Below are 12245 nucleotides of genomic sequence, written 5' to 3'. Positions count from 1 at the left end.
TAGGATTGCATCGTCTTGACTCCAATATGGCAAATCCTTCCTCTATATTTTAAAGATACTATAGGTACATATTATAATCAATAATGTAAAACTGTGTATAGGTACAGCTAGCTACGCCTAATTCTAATAAATTGATAAAATCTATTTGTATTTTCGAATGTTATAATATTAATAAGACAATCATTAAAAAATTAAATAGGCAACGACAGCGATCCAATATTAAACCAAGATTTTAATTAACCAGTAAGAGGTATGTATATTTGCCATATATTATTAGGTAATTCCTTTCCATACACATCCAAGCAAGTTTTCATCAGTGGAGCGCACACCTGAAAAACACTTTATAGTAGTATAATATGTTACAAGCAAATTAATTAACGTACTGGTCTTAACAATAAAAAATATAAAACCGGGCAAGTGCGAGTCAGACTCGTGCACCGAGGGTTCCATACGCTACAGAAGAACTTTTGTTAACCAACCGCAAAACTAACTTTGTTTGTTTGCAGAGGTTTATAATTGTTAATATCAAAAAACTATGCTTGTTGACAGTTGGTTTTATTTTTCCTATAAAATATACATAAAACTCTATTTACCATATTTTAGATTTTTTGATTCTATTCGATTCGACACAAGTCTACTTATGCTTCCCCCAGTGACCAGAAAATGTAGCAAAATAAGATATTTTTATTATTATGTACCTAACTTGTACAGTAATTAGATATAAGTATATTTATTTACTTTCCCATAAAATCCCATTGCCCAGCAACCTATGTTAATACCCAAATTTGCATTAGTGGCACAGTGATTAATTATTATGTCTGTGTTCACCTGTAACAATAGAAAAAATTACAGCTACTAGAATATAGATAGGTTCGTATTTATCTTTTTTCTTTCAACTACCTACTTTGTGTGTTGTAATTTACTTGAGGTTTAGGAAAAAGAGAATACATTAATTGCTTCTAAAGAAAATACTGGATTATTTCGAATCGCGGACTCAACGTGTGCGTTGATTTGGTAGTTGGAATGTTAGTTTTATTTTCGAGGATTCCCCCGTACTTTTGTGCGGTCCTGTCTGTCGATATCCTTGGATATTCAGGGCTTTTTGTACGGGGTGTTTTAGTGTGCGTTATTCGATGCAGTTGTAAGCGATCTATTTTGACGGATATTTCGCGCCCTTTTCGGGCTGTCACAGTGCGAGTAAAAAGCGGAAAATACATGCACGGGTCTTCCCTCCTGTTCGAATCTCGTAATATTTGGTCCCTGAGCAGGCAAGATACGCCATCTAGTGTTGGATACAGGATGCTTGCTGAGATAAAGCGGGAACATGCCGCAGAGCCCGGGGACAGGATTCGGATCGTATCTTACATAAAGTGGCTGTAATAAAACAGAATAAAGATAAGTTATACAGGAAAACAAAGAAAATAATTTTCTTGTTTTGCTCTGTTTTGATTTATAAGGTTAGGTACTCCACATGCCCCTGTTGAGGGCACATGTTTTAATAAGTTTCCATAGCGCGCTCCTGAAAGGTCTCTATTCAAACAGTTCGAATGTGAACCAATCATACCGATCAACATTAAATCTTTGAGTCCGTGTAACTTTAAAACTACACATTTATACAAAAATCTGGGAAACCACAGACACGGATATTAATTTCTAGAACATACTGTGTACAAAGTTACATTAAGTTTAATTAGGTAATATTTAAATGAGAACCAAACTACATTTTAAAAAAATATGTAAACCAACCTTTTTCTTTTCCACAGAAGAAGCAAGCGCAAGAAGAAATTCTTGATTGAACTTAAGAGGTTCACCCTCACGGTTGCAATAATCGGCGCTAGTCAGTATGAAAGTGTTTTTCTCTGTAGGTTGCAGGTCTGACAGACCAACAATGTTGCAGCCGTCTTCCAGCTCTTGGGAATAGTTGATTTCATTGGATGATATGTGACCGCCGAGAAGCAATCCTTTTTTGTTTTCAGTTGGTGGATCGGTTGCTGTTCAATTTTGTCTGATTAGAATCCAGAAGTAGAAATAATGCAATAAATAGAGTGGGGTGATTCGCTAACTCAGTTTTTAACACTAAATGATAGCCGAAGAGCTCATTTTTTAATCCATTTGAGGTTTTCTATGAAAAAAAAACTAATGTCACCCATCAGAGATGCAGCAATGTAGAACCAACCAATCTCAGAGGCTAGCATTCGTTGTTAACACTGAGTTAGCGAATCACTCTGCTTGGATAGTGTCGTACGCACAGACATGTCGTACGACATCAAAAGGATCAGCAAATTTGTAACACTTAGTTGAAGTTCCCCCCTCACTATTGGACCGCGAGGCATCCCAATTCCTACAAAAATGTATCGTGCATACATATACCTACCTATCTGTAGAACCTACATGCAATGGACGATCGCGCACGATAGTTCATGAAATCAACATTGATCCAAGTGTGTAAGATTGAATAAGAATAAAATCCTAACTTTACTAAAAGTTTTTATCCAGATGGTACAGAGATACTTGCATCCCGGGGACGGACAGACTACTTTTTATCCCTGAAAATCAAAGAGTTCCGACGGAATTTTAAAAATCTAAATCGCGGATGAAGTCGCGGGTCTCATCTTATAAAATGTAATCCCTTCAGTATTTTAAGCAGAAACCTGACCCTTTGCTCATTTTATTGCTAACCTGGCACGTGGGGTGCAAGGAAGGCTATTTTAGCGCCAAAGCCAATACTACTCGACGATTGAGTCAACACCGTTGGTTTATTCAGATTTTCACTCATTTTTCTATATCGGGCTAACATCAAATCACCTTTTTTCATTTGTTCCAGGAATTTGTTTAATTTGTACTGCAAATGTGATAATGTAGTGTTGCTATATTATTATCTTTTATACCTAAATATATAAAATGAGAAACTGATAGACTGACATAATATTATTTGCATGCAGTTTTTATAACAGACTTCACTAAGAAAGGCTTTTGTGAAATTGTACCCGAATGAAACCGGGGTAGTAAATATTAGATATAATATTAACTATAGGTATGTAAGACTAGGAAGAACTTTGCGTCAGCTAGAACTAGGCCCTAGACTTATTTCTGATTCTTTTGAAATTCCCAAGTAGCATTAGGTAAAATTCTACTTAAAAGAAAAATAAATGACAAATGAACCAAAAGTAACTGTGCTTACTTCTTCAAGTTTAGCAGATTCGTACCAATTTCCAATAAGCACGCGATTGCCATAAACTATGCCTTTATCTTCATCCAATTTCGACATGATTATTTAATAAATGGCACGTGAAGTGAGGCAGGTAGGTAAACAGTAAGTAAGCTATTTCCTTTGTTCAGTGTAAAATAAGCAGAATTGTAATATTAACTTATAAATGCTTGTAAAATAAAACGTTAGTGAAAGAAATGCTTTCCTTGTCGAATGCAAGGAATATACAACGTCGAATGTTTATTATAAATTAAAAATGTCAGTCAATTCGTGAACGTATCCGTATGACTATGGTGGAATCATAGACTAGATGTCAAAACATTGACTTATGGACTTATTACATGAAAAAAACTTAATAGCTTTATGAGGTGCACTATAGGCATAGATATGTAACTATAGGGGTCTGCCCGCGAAATTCAAATTTAATTTGGTTTTTCACAATTTGGTAACTAATACGATAAAGTATGCTGATGGCATTCTAATAGTGCCAACGGCAGTATTATCTCCACAGGTTTATATAAAAATCTTTACTTGAAAGTGTTCAGTTTAAGAAATTAGTCAAAATAATGAAATGACGTGAGTTACTCACAAATTAGTCGATACTCTGGCTAATTTCTAACACCACACACACAACTACGCCACAAGAGGAACGCAACGCCTTTTTCAATAGGTACTTACTGAAAATTCGTGCAACTGCTTCAGAAGAAATGCAGAGGGTTTCAACTGCAGACGTCGGCGCTGACCGTTGTTCAGTGTGATCACCTTACCTTCTCTAACCGTGTTTACTTTTTTATTTTCAGTCCGTCCGACTGGCCGTCTGTCTGTCTGTCAGCGGGCTGTATCTCGTCAACCGTAATAGGCAGGGTTGTCCCGAAATTTGTATTTCTATTGCCGCTATAATAACAAATAGGTAATAAAAAATTCAAAAAGGTCCCCGCGACAATTAAGAAAAATTAAAGTATTATTAGTTCTACGTTGGTACGGAACCCTTCGTGTGCGAGTACGACTCGCACTTGGCCGATATTTCAAATTAGGTACAATTGCCTGCAGTCTGAGCTCAATGCAGCCCGAGCAAAATATGTGATATAGTTTGGATGTTTGTTACTCTTTGACGCACAATGACTGAACCGATTTGACTGAATTTTTGGAATGGACGTAGCTTATAGCCTGAATTAATTACATGGAGTACAGTTTTTCCCAGAAATCGAAAAGTTCGGGATATTTAAAAACCTATATCCACGCGGACGAATAAAAAATAAGAAATAAATAAAAAACTCGTATTTCGGTAAAGAAACAATTTTGTAATCAAGAACACATTTCAGAATAAGTATAAATAAAAAAATAGCTTTATTACCAAAGGATAAATTATTATTAAGTAATAAGTATAGTTCACGACAGATCGACATGGCAATTGGGGCATGAGGTGAGTCGTGGAGGGGCGCACGGGGCATCCCTACCCCGATTGCCATGTCGACCTTTCGCGAACTAGGTAGGTATATCATGTAGTTTAAAGTCAAAGTTCATTCATTTTATATACGTAAGTAGGTAGATAAGCCCTATCTCATCTTTTTTGTCTCCACGTCGCTAACTAGAGTAAATATATTTTCGGCAGTGAATCTTTTATGAATGTCGATGTAATTCCGACAGGTCACTCCGCATTCCTGTAAGCATCATAATAATTTTATTTCTCTCTTATTTGTCTCTTATGTAATAACTATTAACTACTTAAATACTATTATTGTACGCAACTTTGTCTACGTATGTAATATTTTTGTTTTTAATTAAGAGTAGGTACAAAGTATTGTCAATTTTCGTAGTAGGTCAGTAAGTTGAGTTGAAGTTATTCACTCAAAACGACGTTTTGTTATTAACATTAGGTACATCAAATATTTGGGAGTGAAGTTAGCTGTAGAAGATGTTATTATCAAATTAGTACATCTAGGTGCCTAATATTAAAAAGTAGGCTAGGCACTCCTTGCCACTATCGGCGGCGAAAATTCCATCAAAGTTGGTTCAGCAATTTCCTTTGATAACATGTGAATAACTATAATATTAGGAGCTTAACTTACTTAAACTTCAGATTTCACACATGGACAAATTGTTACATACTTACCTGTACCTATATACCTACGCATAGGTATCTATTTAACATAGGTAATATTTATTACCTAGCTAGTAGAAGATAGGTAAGTAGATAAGTGTATAACTTACAGGTCCAAAAAACGTTTGCATCCAACTTTGATTCATAACGCATAAACTTTTATCTGCGACGCAATTCTTTATAATGAGCCTCGCTCCTGTCTGAATGAAGACAAAATGTCTATGTAAATAGTCCAAAGCCGAAATAACGGCACATCGCGATTAATCTGGGCAATCGTCACAAATGCCTGAGGCAATCCAAGACAAAAAGTTAGTCCAAAGCCAAAACTTCGGCTTCTGTCAAACCCAGGCCAATTTAGAACAGCCTTTCCTAGTCCAAAACTGAAACTCCATTTTGCAAATTCGATTTTGGACTAAACATGTTCAATTCTAGCTTAACTCTAGCCTCTAGTTCACCTGTAGCTGTTCTACTCTATTTCAACTGTATAGTTTAACTCCAGTTCAACTCTAGACTAGGTTGAGCTAGAATTAAACTTGTCTCTAATTCAACTCTAGTTCTACTCTAGTTCAACTCTCGTTCTGAATCTCCAGTTCGACTCGCGTTCAACAAGTATTAAACGTGTGGTCATCAATCATTATTTTAACGCGTACTTACGAAGTGTTCAACACGTATTCAACGCGAGTCCATCACGTGTTCAATAAGTGTTCAACTCGTGTTCAACACCTGTTCAACTCGTGTTTAACGCGTGTTCAACTCGTGTTCAACACTTGTTCAAAACGTGTGCAATACGTGTTCAAGGTGTGTTCATCATGTGTTCCCTTTAAAATCTGTAGTCTAATCGGTGCGACGCTAAGACACATACACAACACATTTATTTGCTTCGCCATAGTAAAGACTACATATTTTAACAATGAAGTGAATATTGTATACCTTTATAGGACTACCTAAGCCTTCAAGGCGATCACAAGGAAGCAGGGGCATGGTGGTCCATCTGCAGTTGGTGTCTTTGGTAGCGCTCAACCTTATAGGCATCCTGTCTGCAGGTCCCGGCACTCCTTCCGGAGTGTATCGTACATACAGAGGCGCTGCCTAGTAAATAAATTCTTTATAATATGGTTATTGTCAATCCATAGTAATCAGATAAGTGCATTGCGCTGGTTTGGCACTAGAAAAAGCCACCAAACAAGAAATGAAGCAGAAGAAAACAACAATGGAAAAATTAGATTAGGTAGGTACTTATGGCTGCTAATTCTTTGGGATGAATTTAGGTTCTGAAATAAAAGTTAACATCGATGTCATTTGAATAAATAATCAGTCTTGAACTGATCGCCAACCCTTACACCCTGTATAGTTTCACGAAATAATTATTCTCAGATACCAATCTTCAGACCAAATTTTCCCCCAATTTCCATAATTATGTTATAACTAAAAAGTCTTATATAATGGACGTACCTGATAATAAAGTAGGCATAAATTACTAGTCATTTATCTCGCAGACCCTTACCTCAGGATCTCCATAATTTTCTGCTCTCAACAGAAATTCGTCTCCATAATTCATTTTCTGGCCATGGATATTTTCGTCTTTGGTACTGTAAATAGGAACTTAGTATAAAAGAAATTTTATGTTAGGTTTAATGTATATTAGGTAAGAAACCTAGTATTATAGAAATTTTCGTACTGCCTTAATGGAAATTTTGGAAGCCCCAATATAAATAGTTAATTAGTAATAGGTAGATTATTTGAGAAATTTTCAATAGAGACATTACCTATGTAAACATAGAAAACGTTTTACCCACTTATTTGTAATTATTTATACCTAGAGTTTACAGCGATGCCACTAGGTACCTTCATATCTACACCTGATTTCCCTAATTCTATCACCCGGCTGAGCTTTCTTTTGAGGTCCATGGTTAGCGACCAAGTCTCGGATTTGGCGGTAATGGTCGAGTAAAAAAAAAAAAACTTAACCTTAGTATAACAAAAGTGTTCCTGCAGCATGGTGTGACGATCGGCGACAAAGTCATGAGGCAACCGTCGTTGATATTTTGCATGTAGTCCACTTGGCGTTCGGTCACCAAGCTTGATAGAGCCAAGCCATACTGTGGTTTACCTCCAGCCGCCGTTTTCTTCGCTACTTGTGAATATGTATTTTTTAGATAAGTAATACCTACTAGTTGAGTTACGAACACTTGTTGCTGGGACTTGCGTTCCTACGATTTTCTAGAGCAATACCTACCTATCTATCCACCAGCTACCAAGTACCTACATCATGCGTACAAATAGGTGGCGCAGGAGTCTTTCATTGGCATTCAAAGGGGTATTGCAATTTGCAACGCATGGCAAACATGAAGTAAATGTAAATATTTTTATTACCTACATGGCATATCTGAAGCTACTACTTGGACGTTAAAGCCAAAAAGCACGAAAGTTCCGCTAATGGCAAGGGGCCTCTGAAACAAAATAATCGGTATTTTAGGTCGGTACTTTCCTATCTAAATGACCTTTGGAGTTTTTATCTAATCTTGGCGCGCTAGTCAATAATAATAGTTGATACTGCCAAAATTTATATTCGGGAAGCCCGTGGGTTAGTAATTACTATCCATAAAAAGCCATGGACACACTAAGGGTGCATTATAATAATATAATTAGGTATGGATTCAAACAGACGGATAAAAAATATCCTCTGCCCATATTCTTTAGGATGAAAATTACCTCGTGCCAAACGTCAATATTGGAAAAGGTAAACAAACATAGGTATAGCACATAGCTATCAAAATAAGTATTATAATTGCTAAATACCTTAAATAAAAAATGCCTTACTATCGTAATTTTGTAAAACTGTTAACTTTAAAACCGGATCAAATACAAAATAAAAGAATAGCGCAATTTATACGGTCTACCTCTTTTAGCAAGTTGCTGAATAAATTTCTTGATCGTTGAAGTAACAGCTCACGCCTATCACGTTTTCGCAGGAAAAGCTTGAACTCGTACTGTTAAATTGTTAAGAAAATTATAAAATAGTAGGTACCTACTACGAAGACCCGGAAGACCCCAATAAATCGAGCTATGAGTACAATACATGCTGCGCTTGGCAGGTTGATTGCTTTTGTGATTAGGTATCACAATGCTACAATCCCAATGGCTGAATTTATGTAAGCACCTAATCTAACTGGGATAGTGCATTTTAGTCATAAGAGAAAGAGTATAAAACCATCAGAGGTGTGGCTATACAAAACTTGTTTTCTTACGGAACCCGGTCTACATGACGGCTGACTTATGGAAAAACAATCATAATTGCGATTGTGACATAGAGCCAAGGGATCAAGGAATATACGACTCTGAGCAATGTGTTATGTGATGATCACAGCTTTTGTACCATGAATTTATATTTATTATTATTCAATAGGAGCATACTAGTTACAACTTAACACGAATTTCACGAAGGCCAAAACTTGAACAACAACTATTGAATTCCAGTTAAATTCTAATTTTACTAATCATAAAAACTATTATAACCTCATTTTGTAATCTCTCTTCACTCCAATTTCCCACTAATACTGAATTGTTATAGGTCATTTTGCTGAATTAGTAAGCTATTAGGAAGATAATTAAAAAGTATTTAATATGAATAGTTTAAAAATAAATAAGTTTGGTGCAGCTTTTAAATCCTTTTACTCGAATATTTGGAAAACGGTTACTACCGGAAATCCGGAAATCACAAAGTCCAAAGTCTTACCAATCACCAATGTACCTACTCTGTGGTCTATTGATCACTTTATAGTTCTCTTCCAGGGCCGTAAAATAAATTAAAAAAAAAATCTATAGTTCTCTGATGGTCACTGAAATGGGCATATACAAGTAGGTACGCTGGAAAAGGTCATTCAAAATTTGCTGATTCGAAATTCCTCACCAAGTGTTACTACTGGGAATTAAAATTGACACCGCCTTTGTGTTGACGTAGTGTCAACACGTCGAGGTTGGCAGATGTCTCATCTCTAACATTTAGTTCCTAGTTTAGAGTTCATAGTTAGCTCCGAGTATGCTCACATGACACTCACTGCTGCTATCAGCGCCAAATAAGCGAAAATCGTAAATCCAGCATAGGTACTTGTATCTATTAGTAGAGGCGCAGAATACATAATTGGTAGAGGTTAGTGCTATTAAAGGTTCATGGCTACGAACTAGGTACGAATTTATTGTTATTTGTAGGTTGACGCCATAAAGATTTGTAAGTATTTATTATTATGCGTAATAGTTTCTGATTTATGAAATGTCGGTTAAATAACCGAGTTCGGAACCCTCGGTGCGCGAGTCTGACTCGCACTTGGCCGGTTTTTTCTATTTCTTGTCGGTTCACATCTCGCCTCGTGTGGATCTCGGTATCTAATCACCAATATCGACATTAACACGCTTTTGGGATTTTCATGTTTCGTCTGAAGAATCAAACTTTTATTAGGATGACTAAAACTTTGAAACATATTATTGCTACCTACCTAAATATTTACCTTTTGAAGGCATTTAATATGTAGGTACATACTACATAATATCATTTTTGCTACAAATATTATCTGACTTGTAATAAGGTCATCTCGCGCCTATTAATCTCGCGCATGTTTATCACTTTTTAAATAGGTTAAAAGTTCGTTATCCATTAGGCTGAACGCAAACATGGTTTCATAATAAACCTAATATCCATTTTAAGTCCATAAGGCGACCACGACCTCAAAATCAATGAGCTATTTTGACGGTACAGACCTGATAGACATAGGTAAATATAATAGGTATTATGTTTCTGACGTATATAGCTATGGAGTAATATCGACGAAATACTGCATTCCCTATCCCGAATGAAACTGTTGTTTTTCGGGTCAAGGTTATTAGCTATAACTACGTAAATAGGTAAATTTCATTAAATGCATTCAGTAGTTTCAGCTTGGCACAGACAGACGGAAAAATAAAAATAAACGGCGTTGGGCTTTAAACTCTCGGTTATAAATTGAAACTGGAGGTACCTTTACCAATTAGTAAAGATTTTGCGGTTGAACTCGAGGACCCAATTCCTCAACCCTGATACATTGCATTCCTAACTCCTAGTGATGCAACGGGATTTTTAAAGGATCCTCCGTTAAATGTTTTATGTGATACAGAGATAGCTTGCATCCCGGGGACGGCCTATTACGGATAGGCTACTTATGTCCTGGAAAATCAAAAGTTCCCATGGGATTTTTGAAAACCTAACTAAATCCACGCAGGCGCATCTAGTCTAATTATTATAGGTAATACTGACGTGGCACTGCCGATGATGACCCAGATGAACTGATTTCTGTAGAAGGAAATAAGAACCTGAATGTTTGCGCCCCGCCTTATTAAACTTTTGCTCAGCGGGACGCTGAACTTGCGCTGAACTGTGACGCGGGCTAGACGCGGGTTATTGTTGAATTTAGTATTTTGTTCCTTGATTATTTGTAAAGTATATAACAACTGAAGTCTGAAATTGATTGTTAGTCTGTGATTATCTTGTGTTGTCATTGATGGATTGAACACATGTGGAGCACATTGAAAATTGAAATATTTTAAACAGGAATTATTGTGATTTATGAATCGTTTTAAACGAAATAATGTGTTCTCCGTTTATAATAAAATTAGTAATATTCTTAGGCACAATAATTTTATGCCAAACGCTTAAATTTTCTTCACTAGATATAGTGTATCAAAAAGGTGTCGACGCTTATACTAAAGAGCGGTGGTCTGAATGTATTGTGCAGTTTGAAGAAAGTTTACATTTGTACACAGTGTACAAAGGTGTACTCATTAATTGTAGGATGAAATGTAAGTCTGAAATTCCGAAGACTGAAGTTGAAAACATTGAAGATCTGAAAATATTTGAATTTTTCTTTAATGCTAGACAATGTTTAACACATTGCCAGCGACAAGGATTTGAAGATGTACATATATACAATAATGTTTCTGACACAGTTTTAGACTATATGCAGTCAAAAAAACCCTATGCATATCTTCATATATGTTATTTCCAGATGAATGATTTACCTAAAGCTGCTTCGGCCACTTACACATATTTAATGGCACATCCTGATGATGTAGACATGAAAAAAAATGTTGATTATTATGTTCAGCAGCCTGAAGTGGATGCAACAGAAGTAATTGACTTGGAACGTGATGATTATGAAGTTCTTTACAAACTTGGCAAACAGGCTTATAATCAAAAGAAATGGGGTGAAACTGTAAACAATATGGAAGAGGCTCTAACCCATTTTCTTTCCTGGGAAAATTCCTGTCGTGCTGAATGCGACCGTCAACCTGAGCAGGAGTGGTCACCTGAATTTGCTATAACAGTTTCAAATAATATTGCCTCCGTTTTAACATGCAGACAGAAATGTCAAGATGACTTGAAACCACCCTATAAGTCTGGGGTGGAAATATTGGCTGACATACTGAATTATATACAAATTTCCTATTACCATTTAGATAGAATTGACGATGCTGCAAAAGCTGTTGCCACATATTTAGCACTATATCCTAATGATGAAGATATGCTTGAGAACAAAATCATCTATAAAACTCTCACTGATGAGAAAAAATTTATGGAAATACCAGACATAATATACTATTTTAAGAGAGATAAGTATGAAAAGCAACTGTTGGATTTTTTTCATAAAGAAGATAATAGTGACACTAATGCCAATTCAATATAGGCAAATATTTATTTTTAAGATAATGTAATTTTTTCTATTTTAGTATTTAAGCCACCAATGTTTTTACCAAATATAATGTAATTTTCTACTTTGTACTATGTGCCATATTTTTTTGTTATAAAAATACATTTTGTATAATAATAATTCTGCTTTTATTAACTGTAGACTAATAGATGATGCTTGGAACTATGTCTAATTTCCTGGTATAGTAAACAGTAGTCTA

The 12245-nt window shown here is 35.8% G+C and overlaps 3 protein-coding genes across 7 annotated transcripts; 1 reads left to right on the top strand and 2 right to left on the bottom strand.

Annotated features, from left to right (window-relative positions):
- Window positions 1-214: 214 nt before the first annotated feature.
- On the bottom strand, window positions 215-3475 carry LOC123872038 (cilia- and flagella-associated protein 161-like). 3 transcript variants are annotated; one of them, XM_045916163.1, is made up of 6 exons: window positions 3182-3475; window positions 2680-2842; window positions 1747-1991; window positions 1216-1374; window positions 739-828; window positions 215-329 (listed from the first exon to the last, which is right to left on the bottom strand). In XM_045916163.1, exons 1-6 carry the CDS (start codon window positions 3266-3268, stop codon window positions 237-239), a joined length of 837 nt encoding a protein of 278 aa, XP_045772119.1. In that variant the 5' UTR covers window positions 3269-3475; the 3' UTR covers window positions 215-236. The 3 variants fall into 3 exon arrangements, with proteins under 3 accessions (XP_045772119.1, XP_045772128.1, XP_045772137.1); XM_045916172.1 differs by having other exon boundaries at window positions 3207-3269; XM_045916181.1 differs by lacking the exon at window positions 1216-1374.
- A 1109-nt stretch (window positions 3476-4584) lies between these two features.
- On the bottom strand, window positions 4585-9014 carry LOC123872054 (cilia- and flagella-associated protein 161). 3 transcript variants are annotated; one of them, XM_045916188.1, is made up of 8 exons: window positions 8826-9014; window positions 8210-8299; window positions 7687-7759; window positions 7278-7443; window positions 6814-6898; window positions 6240-6398; window positions 5420-5509; window positions 4585-4869 (listed from the first exon to the last, which is right to left on the bottom strand). In XM_045916188.1, the coding sequence occupies exons 1-8, from the start codon at window positions 8883-8885 to the stop codon at window positions 4765-4767; spliced, it is 828 nt and encodes a 275-aa protein (XP_045772144.1). In that variant the 5' UTR covers window positions 8886-9014; the 3' UTR covers window positions 4585-4764. The 3 variants fall into 3 exon arrangements, with proteins under 3 accessions (XP_045772144.1, XP_045772150.1, XP_045772155.1); XM_045916194.1 differs by having other exon boundaries at window positions 7278-7440; XM_045916199.1 differs by lacking the exon at window positions 5420-5509.
- Window positions 9015-10995: 1981 nt separating this feature from the next.
- LOC123872021 (cartilage-associated protein-like) lies at window positions 10996-12175 on the top strand. Its single transcript, XM_045916138.1, has 2 exons — window positions 10996-11138; window positions 11345-12175. The coding sequence occupies exon 2, from the start codon at window positions 11345-11347 to the stop codon at window positions 12020-12022; it is 678 nt and encodes a 225-aa protein (XP_045772094.1). The 5' UTR covers window positions 10996-11138; the 3' UTR covers window positions 12023-12175.
- Window positions 12176-12245: the final 70 nt, after the last annotated feature.

Source organism: Maniola jurtina, chromosome 2 (assembly GCF_905333055.1).
Source record: "Maniola jurtina chromosome 2, ilManJurt1.1, whole genome shotgun sequence".
NCBI classification, from domain to species: Eukaryota; Metazoa; Arthropoda; class Insecta; order Lepidoptera; family Nymphalidae; genus Maniola; species Maniola jurtina.
This window is presented reverse-complemented; position numbering and strand designations above follow the sequence as displayed.